We start from the raw sequence: 20,773 nt of genomic DNA, 5'->3' as shown, positions 1-20,773 counted from the left end.
GGGGCGGGAAGAGTCTGGTTCCTGTCTAGAAACATTGCTTACAAGGGTATCTGGGAAATGTGGCTTTTTGTTTGCTGGCGTCCAGGCCCTGCAGGGCAGGAAGGGACAGGAGAAGGAAAGTGTGATGGATGCTGAGTGGTTTCCAACACCGCGGCCGGCCTGACACCCACTCTGCCATTATCAGTGAGAACCAGAAGGCAAACATCTGAAAACAATGCCCAGCTCTGGAGTGGCCATTCAGACAGTCTTTATTAGCACAGGAACCACCCCTAGCACACAGTCCCATGATGTTGAAAATGTGCACAGACGCCACATATCTTAAGAATCAGCCACGTACTTCATGGTGGAGTTGAGAATCTCTATCCCGTGCAGCTCTCTCAGCTGAGCGACAAATCTGCCATAATCAGAACACCAAGTTCAGGACATCAATGCCATGGTGCCTGGAGCCACCCCCTCTCAGGTAGAAGCTGGCTGGTGAGGCAGAAAGGGGAAGTAGCTGTTGCCCTGGGAGCCCTGGCCATCAAAGCACGTAAGGTGCTCAGGGAGGTACAAAAACATGGTAAATACTGTCATGAGTGGCAGATGGACAGGCTGATCCGACGGGGCCTTACTCTCGGGGACTCCCCAGTAGGTTGCCACTTTGAGCTCAACCTAGCTAATGTGCCTTGCTTTCTGTAGAAGAAAGATTTTATCTGTGCCTTCTGTCTGAACAATCAGAACTTGATGTTTGGGCCTCAGATGTGATCCCAGTCGACCCTCTCACTCTCTGGGGAGGAATCAGAGGGCTTAGTCTGGAAGAGGAGGAGCCAGCTCTGCTCCCTGTCCATGGAAGGCACCCCTCTCCTATGCCGGGACTCCATCCCTCAGACATGCATGATAACTAGGTGTTTCAGCACATCAGAACCCAGCTAGAGCAGAACAGAAGCCTGAGCTAAAAGGGAAGCAATGCACACAGTGAGAGCAGAGATCTCTTGCCCTGGCTTGTCTTAAACATGCCATTCTTGCTTCAGTTTCCTCCAGCACGGGAATGTGGCCCTCACTGGGCATTCTCCCACATGCTCAGGCAACGGGCAAAAAAGTGAAGGAGGAGGGATGCGTGGACAGATGGGCAAGAAGCTAGAAGAGAAGGAGAGAATGGAATGGAGGGAAGATGATGGCAGTGAGTGCACAGGACAGATGCCTGTCAGAGAAGCATCTTCCCCCTCTCTCACTGGAGCCTGAGAGCCCAGGTCTCTCAGGGATGTAGCTACTGGGCCTAACACCTGTGTGCACAGGAAGCACCAGGACTGCCGGGCCTCTCCACGGAGTTCTGGGTGGCACAGAGGCCCAGCCACCACATGGCCACCGCATGGTACCTCTGCTGGCCCTGTGTCTTCCAGGATGTAACTGACGCAGGCCACCCCGGCTTGGAGCGGGCGCATACCTGGGCTCGGCCGTGCACAGCTTCCCCAGGGCGATCCCTGCGTTCAGCTGCACGGCTGTCTTCTGGGCGTCACCACCTGCGTGCCTTAGCAGCACCTGCACAATGTCCGTCTTCAGCAGGGAAGACGCGGCACGGGGCACCTCCATGCAGTTCCCCAGGCAGAGGGCAGCGTTGGCCACCACAATCTCATCCTCTGAGCTGAGCAGCCTCAGCAGAATGCCAAACTCTAGAGGGAGGGGAGAGAACCAGCATCTGTCCCTCTGAACCTCAAACAGCAAGGGACAGGAGGAGCACCTGGAGTGTCAGTGACACTGAGCCTCCCCAAAGCTCTGACATGTCACTTGGTCACTCGGCAAGTATTTGCTGAGTACTATGGACCTCCTCGGCTCCTGGATGCATCTCTGATGTTTCTCGGGTGCCCAGGGCAGTGCCCAGCGTGACACAGTCGTTGTGTGGCTGAATGTTATGTGTCACACAGGTCTGTCTTCCCTAAAGTCCCCGTTCTAAGCCCCTGCACTCCATCTGAGGGCCCCGAGTAGGGGGCCCCGGGCCTGCTCCCTGTGGCTGCAGGGCAAGGAGCAGGATGCAAAAGAAGGGCTCCTTCTTCCACGCCAGAGGACGTGTGAAGAACATTTGCAGGCTGCCTCGCTGGGAACACCCGCTGTACATGACCGCAGCCATGTTTAGTTACTAGACTAAGGCTGCCTCCGACTCTGCTACCTTCCCTGCTCACTAAAGGTCCGTGAAGGGAGAGAATTCGCGATAGATCAGCCGAAGCAGATGCTCTGCATGAGCCCGCTCATGCTCTGTCTCTCTCTTAAAAATAAATAAATGTTAAAAAAATTAATAAAAAAACCCAAAGAAACCATTTCAGTTTACTAGGAGAGAGGCAGTGACTCCTGGCCTCGACCCTGTCATCTTTGAGTTGCTTCGCAGCAGGGTCTCCAGCATGGGTGTGCTACCTGTGTGCAGCTGAAGGCTAATTAAATGCTTCCAGAACAGGGTGAAACAGATAATCTTAGTAAACAGTGCAGAAGTCTAGAGAGAGGTTAACAGGGCTCTGCAGTGCCTCTCCCCACGCCTCGCCCCTGCTCCCTGGGCAGCTGTGAGGCGGGATTAACCTCTGGGATGTAGGCTCTTGCCTAGGGAAACTATCACTTACTTTGATCCAGTCTTATCACTTCTTCTCGTGCTTCGTGTTGGCTATTAGTGCAGATAGCTAGTATCTTCACAGCATATCGTGATGCGGTCTGGCCTCCCGTCTGGGTTTCAGAATGAAATTGGAAAAATAAAGTCACTCCTCTGATTGTTCTTGGCCACAAACCAGCGAGCAGCTGTGCCTGTGTGAGCGGCTTCCTAAACTTCTAAAACACAGTTCCCCCGAGAATGGCGGGTGCTTCCCGGTGAGCAGGCCCGGGCCCTGCCAGGCTGGTGTCATTCCCGTCCCCAGCAGCACAGCCCACAGCCCGACAGGAATGCGGGCCTGTCATGTGCACCTGGGTATTGCCTGGAGAAGGTTTTGTGAGTGAGTGGCTGAGGAAGGCATGATGCTGTTGACTGGCAGATATACCAAAGAGGGAGGAAGAGCGCCCCCCCCCCCCCGCCTTTCACTGTGTCACCTCACCACTGGAGAATGGGGAATGACTTGCTAAGGCTGTCAGGCTGACAGGCCTGCATGGAGAACATCACAAATCTAGATCATTTTAAGAGGTGACAACTGTCAACTCATAACCCTCAAAATCACCCAATGCAGGATCTTCAAGAGGCACACGTGCAATATACATGCACAGTGCACACGTGTGTGCACGTGATCAGCAGTTTCCGGCGGGGTGCAAGACTTGCATGGGGTTAAGTGACGGTCACTGTCCATGTGGCAGCTTAATAACGCTGACCCAGCCTTCTACCCCTCAATGTTGCCCCTGCCTCAGCAGCGGCCCCCCGACAGAGCATGCCTCCTGGCCCTGCTCAGCCTGGGGTTTTATGAGAAGGCCTCCCGTGGGGTCCTTATTCACCTGGTCCTTCCGGTGGGTCTACTTCAGCTGCTGCGCTGACTCAGATCACGGAAGCACCATTTTGTCCCAGAGCAACGCTGCCCCCTCCCTCCCTCATAAGCGGAGCTACAGCCAACATTCTCCAGACAGCCGGAGAAAGCATGGCCAGCAGAACACAAGCCAAACAAGGGGCCCGTGGGACCTTGTGGAAAGCCACGCCAACCATCTTTTTCAGGGACTGAGCCTGTATACTTTTAAGTGAGGCTCGAGTGGCCACCAATTGTTATGGATGCTTCTAATGAACAATTTACGGATTTGTTCAGCAATCTTACGGTGATGTTCAGAGCACTGTCTTGGGTGACAGGTGGAAGGAATCCTCATTCAAGAAGTTTCACAGTGGGGTGCCTGGGTGGCTCAGTCAGTTAAGCGTCCGACTTCAGCTCGGGTCATGATCTCGCAGTCTGTGGGTTCGAGCCCCGCATCGGGCTCTGTGCTGACAGCTCAGAGCCTGGAGCCTGTTTCAGATTCTGTGTCTACCTCTTTCTCTGACCCTCCCTGTTCATGCTCTCTCTCTCTCTGTCTCAAAAATAAATAAATGTTAAAAAAAAAAAATTAAAAAAAAAAAAAAAAAAAAAAAGAAGTTTCACAGAGGGCAGGGGTGAAATGGCAGCCCCTGAATGGAACAAAACCCTCCTTAATTCTGTCCCTCAGATAACCTGTGCCCCTCCTGGAAATGCAAGTGGTTGTAACCCAGTAAGTTGCTCTACCTTTAGGAACTTAATCATCTTCTTCACCACTCCTGCTCTCAAGGCCTCCTCAATAATCTTCCGAGAGGAAGACAGGGTGCGGCTGAGGACGCCAGCGGCTCTCTGGGTGAAGCGGAAAGTGAAGATCATTAATCGTTCTGTTCATAAATTCTGATGACCTTTAAAAGTCAGCAAGTAGTTTAGTGAGGCAAAAACAATCATTAGTGTGGGGAGCAAAACACGCACCTCGGTTTTACAAATATGTAGCGGCCAAGGAATAGGCAGGAAGCAGTGTTCATTATATAGGTGCAGGACAGGTGACTCAAGGGCTGGAAACAGGGCCCCTGGCATGCAGGGGCCCCGTTCATTTCAGCTCTACATGGAACCGAGCAGGTCAGCTCTGGCACAGAAAGTCCTACCCTGACACCCTGCAGTGCTCCGGGAGTAGCAGGGTCTTTACTAGACGGCAGGCTTCTTGGATTGATCCTCAGGGTCTCTCTCTTAGCTTGTCCTTCATCTTGTCTGAATCTCTGTCTGCCTGTTCTGCTTTCTGGCGGACGCCATTTATGATTTTCTAGTTCCACTTTGCTTTTTATCAAAGAGCTAGCTGTTGTTTTTATCAAAGAGCTAGCTAGGTGTTATAGATATGTTATCTTGAATCTTTCGGAGGACACAAACGATCGTCACTTTTTCTTTTGTTTCCTATATCATCTCTGTTTCTTCTGGGTTCGTGTTTTTCTGTTTCACTTGGTTTTTCTATTTCTGTGTGTGGCTTCCCTGAAATGTCCCGTGACCCTTAGCTGCCCATTTATGGGCACACTTATGAAAGAGCAATAAAAATATATTCCGGTGTGCTGTGTTTATTGGGTGTCTGTCGACTGACACGTGCAGAGGTAGCACTCCCAGACACTAGAAAGCAAAACATTTTTCTCTGGCCTGTCAATTCCCTTAGAGAAAAAAAGCTCTGATTTTCCACCAGAGGTATAGACACCTGACTGCCACACGCGGTCCCCCATCTCTTACTTGTAGCCTCCATAGCACCTGGTGTTCTGGAGTCTCGAGCCTCTCCAGGGTCCTACAAGGCAAATCTGTGTCCTCTGTATCTGTTCTCTGTACTGAGGTTCCTTCAGCCCTGCCTCATTAGCTATGATGTTTGTAGGTGTTCTTTATCTTCCAGAAACAGGTTAAAATTATTTAAAAACTGACTGATGATCTCTTGCCTGTTCATTTTGTCAGTGTGGATTTCCAGTTTTTTTTTTTCCTTCCCTAATGTTTTCAGTCTGATTTTAATGAGGTTTCCCTACAGAGAAGGGATAAATATGGGTATTACCATATGATCAGTCTTATTTCCCTCATCTGCTCCCTACAGGTGCCAGAATGTTGCCACAGCTGACACTACAGATCTCTTGGTAGGCCCAAGACAGAGGGGAGAGCCCACTACCAAGGGACCAGATGGCCCTGGTGACACTGCTGCTCTGTCCAACAAGCCGGTCGGTCAGCACCTGACTGAGGCACAGGCAGAGAGTCCTAGAATCATCTGGCCAGGAGAGTCCTTAAAAGGTTAGCTCGCTAGCTCTGGTCTAAACCATTCTGGAAAACCCGAGGACCTGACAATAGTGATGCTTGACACTTTTGGGGTGATGGGTCTTTATTTTGAGGATCTGATGAAAGGCATGATGCCTCTGCCATGAAAATGCATGTGCCCCCAAAACTGTCTATACAATTTCAGAGGGTTCCAGGGACCCTGGAGACCTGCCACGCACTCCAGGAGCCCACGTGAAAACCCTCCACCCTGTCCTGTCTGAATTGACTTTGGGGAAGTTGCAGGCACACTGGTCCCACACAGGGCTCGTCGCATCTGTTCAGAACCTTTATTGTGATCCTGGACCCAGTCTCCAGTATGTGCTCCCTTGGAGGACTGTTTCCCACACCTGCTGGATGTGCCCCAGGGGTTTCTCTGAGCACTAGGGCCCTGACCTAATAGGTGGAGAAGCTGGGGTGATTACTTCTGTGAGTAAACAACACATCCTTGGATGACAGCAAATGGTCTGTGGATCATACTGATGTCCCCCCGATGCTCTGTGTTGACCACAGGTCTTTCTCAGCTTTCTTGTCCAAATGTCAGAAGCAGAAATAAGAAAGCCACCCCAGCATGCATGTCCAAGGGGGCTAAAACCATTGTGCATAAACAGCCTCTGGGATCATGGGCTTCAAAATACAGGCCTGGCTTTCTTGACTACGGAAAAAGATTGTAAATGAAATCTCATCACCTGTCCAATTTGCACCAGGATATCTTGGAATAGGACAAATCCTATAATTAAACTGTGGAAGTTGTTAAGTTGCAAACCATACAGAAAAGAGATTCCTGACTTGGGTCCATGGACTCTTGGGGGTTCACAGATGGGCACTGGGTTGGACAGTCACCGACTCCCCTGGAACAACAAAGGAAGCCGTTTCTGGATCTCCTGGGGAGACACTTACTGTCAGGATCCCTCCATCCTGGCTGTTGAGTAGAAACATGCACCTTCTGCTCACCTCCACAGCCCAAACCTGCCACGACAGGAGAGAGGAGGAGGTCTGGATGGCCTGTTAATCTGAATCCTCCATGGAGCTCCTTCTGAGCCAACAGCACTGGCCTCTCCCTCTTCAGCATGGCCACACTCTGTCCGTATTTTTCTCACGACCCCTTCTTCCATTGCTCTTGCTTCTTCCCACAACTGTCTCATCTCCCTGACTACAGGGCAATGCCTTGAGGGCGGGGAGCACACTTTACTTGACTTTGGAAAGGCAGAACCTAGCACTGTGCTCAGCACACCCTGGACACTCAGTCCACTTTCTGGAGCAGAGTGACACAGCGTCCGTCCTGCTCTCCCCATTCCCGCCACCAGGGTGTGAGTCCCCCGCTTCTATTCACTCTCTGAAAGCCAGAGCAGTTCTATCAATGCACAGGCTTGGGCTTGGGTTGTGCCGGGGCTCCCGGCAGGGAGGAAAGACTGCCGTACCTCACAGATGAAGGGGGACTGAAGACACAAGTTCATCACAAGTCCCAGGAGCGTGTACAGGATGTCTCTGAACAGGTCCACAGCCTCTTCACACCTGGCCTTGGGAAACAAAGCAAAGGGATCAGTGACCTTTCTGCCCTGCAGCTTTTCACGGCCACCTCATCCCTTTGGCAGTGATCTTAGTTACTCACGCGCCCTGAACTGTCAGTGTTGTGACCCTAGGAGATGGTGGAAGATCAGAGACCAGTTCCGTGAATTAGTGTTAGTGGAGAAGACTTGCAAGGAATCTCTGGTGCCTGAGCCATGAGACTGTGGCTCGGCCCGGTCCTATGTTTAAACTGGGGAGTGGGCAGTCAAGCCAACTCCACCGGAAAGTCCTCCAAACTCTCCAGGGTGGATGGAGGGCTCTTTAAGTCCGGCCACCCATAAAATCTATGGTTGTAGAAGGGGTAAGCCACTGGCTCCAGCACCCTCAAAAAGAATTTTTGGAAAAGCCGGCTAATCAAGAAGAAGCCACTGCTCCCAAAGCAGGTAAAGGACTACATTCTGAACGGAAGAGTCACAGTACCATGAGGCCCAGACAGGCATCCCCGAACTCTTCAGAGGCACACATCTGTCTTCGGACGGCAGCCTCAGCACTAAGGTTTCCCACGAGGGCAATACACTGGCAAAGAGCTGACGTGTTGGTTATTGTAGGTTCTCTCCTCTAAGAATGAACCAAGAGAAGGAAAGTCTGCAGAGAGCAGGCAAACGATGCCAGAGCAGTCTCTAGGGGCATCCCTCACTCAGCAAAACGCCTGGGAAGCAGACTGCGGAATGTCACCCAGGGGTACCAATGGAGCCACCTGGCACCAGCATGGAGGGAGGCACACAGGCAGTGGACCCAAAAGCACCCTAGCCTGGGATGGGGAGGCCTGGGGCTTCATCTCAGTGACTCCACCAACCCGCTGGGAGGGCTGGGGCGAGTCTCGTCCCTTCTCAGAGCTTCCATTTCCATGTGCGTGGAATACAGGTATGTGGGCAAGTTCTCAGGTCCCCTGAGACTTTGATGACCCCCCCCCCCCCCATGGCACAGGGTCCAGTCATAGCATGCTGTCCTAGGAGGACCCCACCTTGCTATGTCCTGCTTCTCAGCTCAAATCACTACTTGCCTTCCCGCTGGGGATGACCACCACTCAGGGACACGGCTGCCCGTGGTACTTACGACTTGCCTTGGGGTCAGAAGGGGACTGACCGACCGGAGCTGACGCCCTCTCTCTGCCTCCACCTAAGACACAGTCCACACCCATCCCCTTTTCCCCGGCACTCGAGCGCCATCCATAGGCCCTCCCCACCTGTCCCAACTGCACTTGTTGTAATAACAGAATTGTGTCAATTCCAGCTGTGAAGAAATGATTAATCAACCCGAGAGACAACAGGAGTTCTGGAGCGTAAACTGTGTTTAAACGGCTCTGCTCACGCGTCTGCGAATGTCTGTCACAGGTGCGAAAAATGCGGGCTTGCTCACCAGAACACCTGTGAGTGCCGGGAGCACAGCTGGAAGGTTGGCCTGGAACCAGACTTGGAATCTGTGGAGAAAACATCCCCACGATTTAGTTCTACACTGCACAAACTATAACAGAAATACGGTGTCTTGGGTAAGGGAGCAGAGTATCACAGGTTCAGGGACCGTGTGATGTGCAGTGTGCATGGATGATTTATTCTGAACCAAAAAAAAAAAAAAAAAAAAATGTCACTGGGTATGTAATGTGGCTTTAATTTTTCTAAGTCTGGAGAATTGCCTTTGACGTTAAATAGCAGACCTCACGTGGTAACTCTTTTAGTGCAGAAGTTGCTGGAATCCCTCGATTTCTGCCAAGCTCACTCACCACCAGCCCGGCCCTCCCCTGGTTCTGTGTGCCGTGCAAACAGGAAACACAGAGCAAGCATGTTTATTGCACAGCGGTGAGGAGGGCCCAGATACACACACATCTGCTCCTACTAGAGCGGCTTTGACACATTCCCGGCCCATGCCATGGCCTGTCTGTGGGCACAGACAGCTCTTTCTCATCATAGGACCATGCTAAGCAAGACACCCTTAAGTTTGTGAGATTTAAAAACAGACCAAAGATGCACTTAAACCCCCAAGAATTATGAAAATTGAAGACCTCTGCTGTCTTCCCCAGCAGCTAAGTGGAGGGAAGGGGGGATTACCCACAATGCCACTGAGAACCTAAGGGCAGGTTGCTTTCTATTCTCAGACTCATTCAACACACATTTGCTGGGCAGTTCCGAGTGGGCACTGATGAAGGGAAGGAAGCTTCTCCAACTGACAGTAGCTTTGTAAACTGTGAGAGGTACCGTTTTTTAAGTCTGTTACTGCTTCCAGACCCATGAAGGATGGGGGTCCCCCTGCAGGCAGGGGGTACTGGAAGGGCCAGCCACAGCCCCCTGCTTGGAAGGCAGCGGCTCTTCTACTCAGTGAATCTTATGATGCTCAGTTGGCCAAACCTCCCTGCATACTGCATATTTTTAAAGATCAGACAGTTTTACAAATGTTGAAAAGGAAATGTCAGTTTCTGGAAATAAAAATTACCTTTCTTCCAGAGCCAAGTCTGTGAGCAGTTCCATAGCAGAGTTGGCCTTCTTATCTGAGAAATCAAGAAAGGACACCAGGGCTTCCAACAATCTGCAAAAATCCAGAACAACCTCAGAGCAGGCTGTCCTCCAGCCGACAGCATCCCCAACAAGGAGACCTCACAAAAAGGCCAGAAAGGAGTCTGCGTCTGGGTCACATAAGCTGAAAGGTGGCCTCACTACGTCCTCCTGAGCAGCCCAGCTCCCTGCCCACCCCAAAGAGACAGACACTTTCCTATGGGGATGACTCTGCCACTTAAACTCCCAGAGGGTTGAACAGTTTTAACCAAAGTTCACTGACTATCAGATGTCAACTGGGACGGAATCTCTGGCACCTCTGCCAACTTCAATCACCATAAGTGACATCTAGGTGGCATGCTTCCTAATCTGCTGCCGACTCAAGTGGGAGGGAGGGCCCCCTAACGAGGTGGGGGATGGAGTAAGGTTTCAACAAGATTTTGACGGGCTGCTGAATATGTCGGATGACATTGAATAGGGTTAAATTCAAAGCCCTCCCGTTAGAGCTGCAAATTCTGTATGAGCAATAGACCTGGAGGACCTTGTTCAGACCTGGCTCATAGGAAAGATTCAAGGGCATTTAGCCGATCGCAAACCCAGGATGAACAAACAGTGTGCTACAGCTGCCAAAAAAAGCTAATGCAGTCTGTGGCTGTCCTAACGGCCTGGCTGCCATCGCTAGGAGTCATCTCTCCAGCCAACCCGCACTAACCACCTACTGTGTGCTCGGTGCTGGGCTCAGTGCAGGGATACAGTGCTGGGCGCCTGGTCCCCTACAGTGACACACGTGTTAGGTGGTATGTTAGAAACAGATGCATGTAAAGTGGGCACAGTGTCTACCTGGCGTGTGGTGTGGGAGGACGGAGATAAAGGCTTCAGAGAGCAGAAGGCATGTCGGCTGTCCCCCGAAAGTACAGTGTTCACTTGTGTTTGTTCGTTCAAGCGACATCACTTACTGATGACAAAGTGCCAGGCGGTGTGGTGGGTTCTGGGGCCACAGCAAGGAAATAAGACAACGTCTCAGCTCCGTGTCAGGCACACGGGGACAGGGGCAGAGCATCACAAGCAGAGCACACGGCATTCACAAGGATGGTGAGGCACAAAATGGCAGGGGCACACATGGGGACACCAGCAGTTCCTCATAGCTGCTGCTTACGGCCCGAGGACAGGACAGCGAGCGGCAAGGCGGGGTGCTGCACCTTCTGTGGCCTGCTGGCAATTTGTGCTTCACCCGTGGCCTAGGTTTTGCCGAGTGTGCTGGTGTATGGTGGGGGAGGCAGCTTCGTCGGCCTCTCGGTCTTTTGCGTCTTAGTGACGTGTGCAGGGAGTTCCCGAGCACTGTGTTTCGCGGTGTTGGAGAATTAATGCTATAGGCCGTAGAGAGTCATTCTGGAGTTTTAAGTAGGCACATAACAGAACAGATGTGCATTGGAGGCAAATCCCTATGGTGGAATGGCGGAGGCCGGACTGGAGCCCACTGTACAGGAGACAGGGGATCCAACGGGGGGAGAACTGGAATGGTCCAGACAGTAAAGATGGGGGGATTTGCTGAGGCAGGGGCAGGGCGAGACACACAGTTGGGAAGAGAGAGGCCCCCGTGAAGGCCTAGAAGGGGTGCTCACAGATGCCAGAAGAGAGCCCTAAGGAAGGATCCCGGGATGCGGAAGAGGGAGAAGTGACAATATACCATCTTCCCACCCAGAGGGGCCCTCAGGAGTCTGGCTTAAGCGACTGGGTGGATGGAAGTGCCGCCTATGAAGATAGGAAATTCAGGCAGAGGGTCTGCTTTGATGGACCACTTGTGATTTAACCTAGTGATGCCTGTGGTGTTGACATGGAGTGATGTCCGGCAGCAGAGGAAGGTCTTCTGGCACTCAAGAGAGGGACTTGTATGTGATAATTGAGGCCATGAATGAGAAGAGGGCCAAGAGTAGGATCCCTGATTTGCAAGGGTGACTGCGTAAGGGGAGTTTGCCAAGGAAACCAGGAAGGAAGAGCCTGGGGGCAGAAGGAGGGCCACGAGGGGTGGCCAGCCACGTGCTGGAGTTTCACGAAGAGTGCAGCAATCCACAGGACCCAGTGCCACGGGGAAGCCAACAATAGAGGCAGAAAAGGGACTATCAGGTTGGGGACTGGGGTTTAGGAGTGGACTCCAGCCACCCACATCTATGCCACCGGATTATTCAGCAGCTCGTTCCAGGAGGGGTCTGGAAGTCAAATAATCTGAAGAATGGTCAAGGAAACCAGGATGCTTAACCTGGAAAAGATCAGTGTCTTCAGATGCCGCAAACACTGAAAGTGGGAGAATTGAAGCGGTCCGGAGGCCTCCAACAGACTGGACCAAGGCCTCCCTGTAAGGAGCGTGGAATGGGGCAGGCAGTTTGTGTCCAGTGCAAGGAGATAGCTTTCCATCAGTCAGAACTAGCCCGGAACAGGATGGGCTGCCCTGGGAGGTGAGATCTGCATCCTCTAATTGGCTGGGGCAAGTTGCCCAGTCTACTAGCCGCTCTAGCGCCCGTCCTAATCACATGGAGAAGAATACAATGACAATGCTGGAGTCTTCCCTGGAGGGCATCACACACAGACCACAGTGGGGTACCGCAAAGGGGACAGCGGCACTGGATGGGGCTGGACTGGACTGTTTCTGTGGTCCCAGGTAACTCCAAGCTTCTGCAAATCCCCAACTTCCTTAGAAGAGTGTTCTAGTATTCCTGCTATCAGAAATTATGGATTTTACAGTTAGTTCAGAGTCTTCACTCATCAGTTTAACTCTGTTTTCCTCAGTCTTGAGGATGGACAAAATGACGCTGAAATGCACAGAAGTGGAGCCGGCAGTCTTGGCTCACCTTGGTGTTTGTCTCGAGAGACGTGAACAACGAGACTTTCTCTCCATGTGACAAGACACACATCCTAACTGGAGTCATTATCCAGTAAGGACATAGCCGTCCTTTCTCCTCCCTCCTGTCTCCTTTTTGGATGGCAGATTTTCTGCTCTGCTGACAGACAGTTGTCTCTATAGTGGACCCCAGGTCAGAAAATGCTCTGGTGAACCAACAAATGCACGTTCACCTCAGTTTAGGACCCTGAGCAAATAGACCCTGAAGAGAGAAAATGAAAATGCTTTTAAAAGTTATTGAGTCCACACCATGTGTCAGGTATGACTCCAGTTCCTTCCTTCCTTCCTTCCTCCTTCCTTCCCTCCCTCCCTCCCTCTCTCTTTCTTTCTTTCGTGTTTATTTTTGAGACAGAGACAGAGTTCGAGCAGGGGAGGGGTAGAGAGAGAGAGAGGGAGACACAGAATCCAAAGCAGGCTCCAGGCTCTGAGCTGTCAGCACAGAGCCTGACCTGGGGCTCAAACCCACGAACCGCAAGATGATGACCTGAGCTGAAGCTGGACGCTTAACCAACTGAGCCACCCAGGCACCCCACCAGTTCCTTTCTTTACTGTGGCAGATGCCGTTTGGTGGCTAATCCCACAGATACGCTGCTCTCCCCTTCTATCCTACCTGACTCTCCTGGAACCACTTTCCCCACAGGAGTGGCATGGGACACAATCCTGATCCAACAGAAATAAGGAGTAGCTTCTCTTGATAAATGGGACAGATCCTAGCTGCTATTAACCTGTCTCAACAAGGGATGTGATACTTGGAGCTGCAGCACCCTCGTGGGACCATGAGGGAAAGGTCAAGAGAAGGACAGAGACCTTGACCCGGATATCTTTAAGTCATTGAACTGGTGTTGCCATCTTTAGTCTTTTTTGTTACGCGAGGTAAACGACACCAGCGTCTCCTGGCCAAGTGCTGTGTAAAATGCTGCAGAGAAAACTGTAACTGGCATACGTGTATCGCTTCTGTTAAGCTTCATCGTTAGTCTGTGATACAGATGAGACACCGGAGTGCGTGGAGGCTAAGCAGCTTTCCTGGGCCACGTGAATAGAAGGAGACGAGCAGAGGCTCTGGGGTCATGACTGCTGAACTGAAAACCCCAGTGCTTTCCACAAAGTGATATTAGCCCTCGCTCGGTGCCTGTCAGGGCACATTTGTCGCTCCAACTTCTCATTTGGGGAAAAGCACGTGAAGACGAATGTGGTATGTGTGCCCGTGAGGGTCATGGGACCTGGGTGCCTCCTTGTCCTGCGCCGAACCGTCTCCCTTCATTTCAGAGAACACATTCCATCTCTTTCTGGTTTAATAGTGGGCAGAAGGTAAGAAGCTGAGGTGTCTTCGACAGCCTGGGGACTAGGCCGTACTGTGTGCGATGCTCATAAACGCCACTCTCCAAAACAATGGAAAAATTCAAATTACAATTCAAGCAATTCAGAGACAGCTGGGAGGGGGTGGCTTATGACAACTCAGCTACATTTACTCAGACCAAAACCAAATGAAAAACCACGAGGAAGGTACTGAGGAAATGACTGCAGTCATGTGAAATGTGAAACGTGCTTTTGAGGACTTAACTCGAATGATCCATCTGCTTGTGTGGGCTGAGCTTCAGGGGGGTTGCCTTTGCCTGTGAGCCATGGGGGCTGCCCCTAGGCTGAGACCGGGAGGGGCTCAATAACCACCCGGTCCTGAGCACAGAGGACGTCCTCCCCACATGGGGTGGGGCCCCGGAGGCCTCAGCTCGGTCGGGGATCGGAGAGAGGGCGGGCCTGCAGAAACGTGGTGGGGTGAGATTCCCTGCTTCTCTGAGGCAGCTCCTCCTGCCCCATTTGTGAAATGGTGTCATAACACTGATCTCGCCGACCTCCCAGGCTGAGAAGAGAGAAGGTGAGGTAATGATAGTGACAAGAATCGGAAGCCAACTCATTTTTAGACGGTGTGTGAAACACGAATAGAGCAAGCTGTCGTCACGGCTCCTGCTTCTACTGGGTTGAACGACACGAAATTGCCAACATGCAGCTCTTTTCATAGAGAAAATGAGAATTTTGCATGGAAAAACTAATAATATTTTGACTGAAAAGCACTGGACAGAATCACTGGGGTTCAGTTGTTTCTTTTATCAGGTGTAATAAGGGAGAGGCACATGTTGTTTCTACAGCCGGACGCCTTGGACAGACCTACGTGCAAGAGTATTCGAGACGTGTTTGATTCATTTATGCTCTACCTTGCTCCAGAAGGGCTTGAAGAACATGCAAAATCAGAGTTACCACAAACAGGAATGGAAGGAGTACAGGCATAAAGAGGGTAGAAGGAACACTGAGGCCAAAGGGGCAGGAGCCCGTGGCCTGTCCTAGGGCTGGACGCCCAGTCCAGATGGAGGGGCTACCATCTCCGCCATCTCTAATATCTGTGAGACAGAGGCGGGTCAGAGAGGTGCAACTCCCCACGGGTGCTAAGTTCAGACGGGAGGTCGTCCGGTGTCGGATGGTGTGGGAAGGGGGATGGGCAAGTCTTAATGTGGCAGGTGACCGTGTGAAAAGCCGCAGAGAAGACCCTGCCAGCAGAGCCCTACCGGGTCAGGTCAAGATGGCCGATGACAAGGCTCCGTCCGTGGTCCGTCCTGGCGAGCTGCAGCAGCAGGGCCAGGCCCTGCTTCCGGAGGCCCAGAACGCGGGAGGTCAGCAGGGAGGGCAGCAGGCCGCCCATCTCGGGGCGCAGCAGCAGCAGGCGCTGGTTCTCCTCTGCAAGACAGGAGACGGGCATCTCAGGCACACGACAGCGGTCAAACCAGTCATTTGCCACCATCCCAACGGGCAAACCAGCTCTTCTGCCCTCATTTGAGAGGCAGAGTAATAAAGTGTAAGAGCCTGAGCTCTGGAGCCAGGCCGCCGGGTCCCTATGGCCAGGGAAACGATTGAGGCTGAGTCATCAACTCCCGCGTTCCTCAATTTCCTCATCAGAGAAATGGGGAAGACAGCCAACATGGCCGAGGTGTTAGGAGGGTTCAGTGAGTGAGTCCGTGATGGCGCTCAGAACAGGGCCTGGCACACACGTTCGGTCACAGGCTCCTTGGTGTGCGGGATTTGGGATGTGAGGAACGGGACAAGAATCAGCTTACCTGTGGCTATGTTTAGACAGTCAGTTTTCATATGGTGGCCAGAGGAACCACCGGTTCTTTCTGGGGTGTCATGTGAGGACATTGATTAATAGAGATGTAAGTGACTTCCAGAGTGCTGGCACGGATCTGCCCCCTTTCACCTGGTTCATTTTCCAGCCAGGTGCATGAATTTGAGAGGAAGCAGAGGGACAGGCTGGAGTGGAGACTTTGCCACAAAAGAGAGCAGAGTTTGTGCAGTTTATATATTTTTTCTCATACTGGAAAAGCAGCTCATTGCAAACAATCCAAAAGCTGAAAATGGGGGTTCCCTCATCTTGGGACCCCTCCAGGTGAGCTCACTCCTTAAAGGAGCTGTGCTCATCTCTCCTGTGAATAACATTCGAGAATGACCCATCCTATCCTGTAATTGGCTTCTGTCTCCCACTCAACAGTCTATCACGGACATCCATCTCTGTCCTTAACTTTGTAAGCACCCCCTTGTCCTTTCTAAAGTCTTCTTTGTATTTACTGAGTTGGGTACCCCAAGATTTCACGGCTCTGATAGAGCGTTTACATCACAGGCTGTGTCTGACAATATTTCTTCTGATGTCAAAGAAAAATGTGACCCCCAAGGTTCACAGAAACCCAAGTAGGTGCGTGCTGAGGAAATCAGGGCTGCAGGGAGGGAGGGCTATCTCTGGTTTGCCCTGAGTAAACGCACGGCCACCAAGCCCTGCCTCTCTCACCCTCCTGTGGTGGGGGAATGTGAGATCGCCCCCCACCCCCCAGGCAAGTGCAGGATCCTAAGGAGCGGCAAGGCACCTTGATAATGGTATTAGTCTGAGCATAATTCCCTTCAGGAAAGAGTCCCCCGGATTCTCTAGTCTTCTGCAACTTCCGATGATTCCCTGGCTCTACTAAATCAATGGAAAAAATCCTATTTTCCCATATTCAGCATGTCATGGTCTGCAAATTGCACCCACAAACTCTTCTGCTGGCTTCCCACAGAAGCCTTGCAAAAAGGAGACCCAGGCATCACCAGTCCCATTTTCAGTGTTTTCTGTCCAAGGTCGGACCTTTCCCTATGGAAACACCACTTTTTTAACATGAGGGAAATACTTAAAAAATTTTTTTACATTCACTATATTACAAAGGGGTAAGAGAGATTGTGCAGAAACTTCATGAACCCCAGAAGATGCTGATAGATAAAAAGGTAAATAAATGTTAATATGGTAAATAAAAGCCCTGTAGCATTTTACTGTCTCATCACACGAATCAGTGTCACAAGATGCTAGCAGGGACAACCGAAAATCTCAGGATGCTGAAATGGGTACCATGGTCAGCCAAAAGGAACCGTAGTTTTAGGTGGACAGGAAAGGAACATCTCCGTCCCCACCCGAGGCACAAAGCCCAAGGGGTGCCCGTGGAGCAGGAGCTGAGGTCATGAGTCTGCAAAGGGCAGAGGGGATAAGACCTATCAGTATGCTGACAGTGACTGTGTCCACCGTCAAGGCAGTAGTAAGGGTGGCAGAGACATGACTCTAACGCAGGCCTCGCCTCTGATCGATATGCTCTCTCTGGGGGAAGGTCTGGACATCAGCTCCCTCGGGACCGGCCAGGATCACGCCCGAGCGCGGTGCTCCCGCATCAACAGTACGCTAACAGTGATGAGCAGTGACCACCCTGGCTTACCGTTCCCAGCGCACACTGCTTGCCAGAGTCTGAGGACGGACACACAGACCGTCTCTTCCACTGCATCTTTCCCTGCCGTGGAGAAGCACCTAGAACAGACAAAGGATGGCAATATTAAAACTGGAAAGCAGTACTGATCTTCTTTGTAGTTGGTTTTATCTCACCTCCAGACTTCTCCAATGTGGGTTTAAGAAAGTCATGTTATAGCCCAGAGCCGCGGTCACCAGGACTGGAGGGCAGAGAGCTCCAGGACAGTCATGCAGGCCGAGGAGTCGGGGCTGCACAGAGGGAGGCTGGTGAGCCGCGGCCATGGGCGATGGCTGCACGGTGACCGGTGAACTGTAGTGGGCCAGCAGGCCACTGAGGGTCCATGGGCTTCCTCACACATGCAAACGTGTGCCAGTGAAGTCTAGCCCACAGCAGTGTCCTCCTTAGCCTGGGAGACTGCACCCAAACCATCAAAATAGGAAATAAAATAAAAATAAAATAACATTTAGCAATCCACTTCCTTCCATATGGATCTCTTTTCAGATAAAAATTAGAAATGGGATCCGCCAGGACCCAGCTGATCTCACTTCTTGAGGCGATCAGCAAATTCCAAGAGAGGAGAACAAATAGCAATCTTGCAAACATTGGTGGGAAACCAGGAAAAGATGGTCACTTCTCAGGCTCTGCAGTGCCTGGAGGGACCCGGGAAGTTTTGCGGACCCCTTCTCTCTCTGTGGTCATTGCTTGTGGTGTAACTCAAACCACCCGAGGCACAAGGCCCAAGGGGTGCCCGTGGAGCAGCACTGCTCTCTCCCAGGGGCCCCCAACACTGACTAAATGGTCAGGCCACCCGGTGAAGCCACTGCCTGTGCGGGCAGGGGTTTTGGGGGAAACTGGTTGTCCTTCCTCGCTCTACTGCTGGCTGACTTTACAAACACCCCTACCTTCTTATGACCTCATTCTCGCCGATGACACTGAATCCGTTGTGTGTTCTGAATAAAGTCTGTTGTGGGCCTGGAACAAATTCATAAAAAACCAGGTCAGACTCCTCAACTGTCTGGCTGAGATCTAGCGGACAGTGAGAAATCCAACATGGAACGTCAAGCTCACCAAATTAACGGTTTGGGTGGAAACAAATACCTTTCCTTTCTGAAACCTATGGCTGTCATCAGCCACTTGTTGCCCCAGTAGAAGGGACATCCTGTTCAGAGAAGGGGAGCCGAGCCTGCGTGGCCTCGTGGGTTATCTGACAATTCATCATTTTATGATCTTTAGAGAGTCTCCAGGAGCTGCTTAACCTCTGGGACGAACTAGCATATTCAGCTCTCTTGAATATTTATTTTGAAGCTCTGTCTAGGCTCTAGAGAACCTAAAACCTCCAAGAAACTACTGCAGGGAGTATTTGAGTGTCTTCCATCATATGCTAAAGGGAGGTCAGAGATCCTGCCTCGTTGTACAAATGGCATCCTGTCACTGAGTGAAAAAGTGGCGTAAGCCCTGATGGCAACATTTACGAGAACTGGTGAAGGAGAACAGCACGGCTCTCGTTAGCAGGAGAGCTCATGTTTGCTCTGAAACTGTTTACGTGTCCCAGGCAGCCATTAAACATAACGGGATGAACCTTAGAGTTTATCCTACAGAATCGGGTCTTCCATTCCTCGACGTTTGGGAGATTTGTGAGGGCGGTATGCGGTGTTTGGGGTGTACGTGGGGTACGCGTGGGATACGCAGCAGGTGTGCAGGTATGTGTATGATGTGTGGAGGGGGGAGTATGTGTGGCGTGTGTGTATGTGATGTAAACAGATGCGGTGCGTGTGTGCTGTGCTTTATTGCGTGGAGGGTGTTTACTGCATATGTGCTGAGTACATGCATGCTCTGGGGGAGGATGGAGCTGGGGCGGGGGTATATTTCCTGCACGCCCTGTTTAGTTCCCACATCACAGTATGTCTCGAGTATCTGTGGAAGGAAGGGACACAGAGATTCTTTGCCTCATCAGGGCTGACCTCTCAACTGCCCCTTTACACCAACTATATCCACGAGGCCATACGCGTCTCCGGCTTACAATCCTTTATCATTTCAGTCAGGATTTCAATCCCTCCTGCATAGAACAAGGGGGTCTGATCAGGCTTGCAGAGAGTCTCCAGGACATTCTTGACTGTCACTGCCGTGTTCTTTCCCGAATCCAGCAATTCGTGGGCTTCCTTCTCTTGAAGATCTGCTTTCTCCCGGAGATTTACTTGATTGAGGTATTCTAGCAATACAAGAAGGAAAACAAAAGGAAAGAAACCAAGTAAAACTCTAACAATCAACATCACCACGCAAAGAGCTGCGTTTTTGAGGATGGGAGGTTGAGAGCATGAAGCATTAAAATCATTCTTACCTAGTTTCAGGAAGGAAAATTTTAGGAAGGGTGGACAGTCTATACCCAGAATCTTAAACCATCTTGGGGATTCAAGGACAACATTACTGCCTTGTCTAGAAGGTTTCTTAAGGGGCAATGGTTGTAGAAAGGAGGAAGGCAAAGGTCTGAGTGGGAGAACAGAGGAAAGAGAAGGGGGTAGCCTGCTAACAGTGAGGGTTTGATGTGGCTTTGAGGCCAAGAGCAGAGAAGGAGTGGAAGGCACCTTAGAGCCAGAGCACAAAGCAAAAGTGGAATTCAAACTAAGGACACCAGCAGGAACATTCTCACCTTTCACTTGGGTCTGCAGCTGGGGGTTTATTTCTAAGATCTTCTGATAACACTCTCTAGACTGGAAAAAAAGAAACGCGACCTTGAAGAGTGGTCAGGGGTAAAGGTGATTATTAAGAAAGGCACTGGGTACCACAAGGCTTGGCTTCATTATTTCCTCCCAGCCTCCTCTTGCTCCCAGCGTAGGAGGTAGGCATGGGGAACACAGCATGCGTCTGACATTTTGTTTAGGTTTCTCTGGTTCTGTGGGACAAGAGGTATTATTTCAGAGTTTATTTTTAAAAAGTAGTGTTGTCAGATACAGCCTGTGATGGAAAAATAGCTAGTCCTAAATTCTCATGGATTATGTCTGGTTGGAATAGGATTAATCATAAGGTAATTGCAAAATTTAGATATGATATTTGCACTGAGAGAGAACGGGAGGCTACTTGTCAGATATACCCACAAGGAAGGAAATAAATGAAGCTAGACACTGTTGACAGAAACTTTTGGGAATAGGAAAAGAGAAGTACCTATTTATTTATTTATTTTTTTTTTTAACGTTTATTTATTTTTGAGACAGAGACAGAGCATGAACGGGGGAGGGGCAGAGAGAGAGGGAGACACAGAATCGGAAGCAGGCTCCAGGC

The 20,773-nt window shown here is 51.1% G+C and overlaps 1 protein-coding gene across 5 annotated transcripts in view; it reads right to left on the bottom strand.

The window, feature by feature from the left end:
- Positions 1-230: 230 nt before the first annotated feature.
- TTC12 (tetratricopeptide repeat domain 12) overlaps positions 231-20,773 on the bottom strand; it is a 53,494-nt gene continuing 32,951 nt past the window's right edge. For 4 of the 5 annotated variants that reach the window (XM_045482835.1, XM_045482836.1, XM_045482837.1 and 1 more), the window contains 14 exons: positions 20,145-20,205; positions 19,518-19,706; positions 18,400-18,469; positions 17,468-17,556; positions 15,251-15,419; positions 9,738-9,830; positions 8,670-8,730; positions 7,731-7,868; positions 7,163-7,261; positions 6,642-6,710; positions 4,182-4,283; positions 2,586-2,685; positions 1,424-1,649; positions 231-394 (listed from right to left, as the gene is read on the bottom strand). In XM_045482835.1, coding sequence (XP_045338791.1) covers positions 319-394; positions 1,424-1,649; positions 2,586-2,685; positions 4,182-4,283; positions 6,642-6,710; positions 7,163-7,261; positions 7,731-7,868; positions 8,670-8,730; positions 9,738-9,830; positions 15,251-15,419; positions 17,468-17,556; positions 18,400-18,469; positions 19,518-19,706; positions 20,145-20,205 — 1,542 coding nt within the window. In that variant the 3' untranslated portion in view covers positions 231-318. Of the gene's footprint in view, positions 472-1,423; positions 1,650-2,585; positions 2,686-4,181; positions 4,284-6,641; positions 6,711-7,162; positions 7,262-7,730; positions 7,869-8,669; positions 8,731-9,737; positions 9,831-15,250; positions 15,420-17,467; positions 17,557-18,399; positions 18,470-19,517; positions 19,707-20,144; positions 20,206-20,773 lie in introns of all 5 variants that reach the window. The other variant, XM_045482838.1, reaches the window with a different exon arrangement.

This window comes from Leopardus geoffroyi, chromosome D1 (assembly GCF_018350155.1).
Source record: "Leopardus geoffroyi isolate Oge1 chromosome D1, O.geoffroyi_Oge1_pat1.0, whole genome shotgun sequence".
Classification (NCBI taxonomy): Eukaryota; Metazoa; Chordata; class Mammalia; order Carnivora; family Felidae; genus Leopardus; species Leopardus geoffroyi.
The sequence above is the reverse complement of the archived record's forward strand: the minus strand, read 5'-3'. Positions and strand labels throughout refer to the sequence as shown.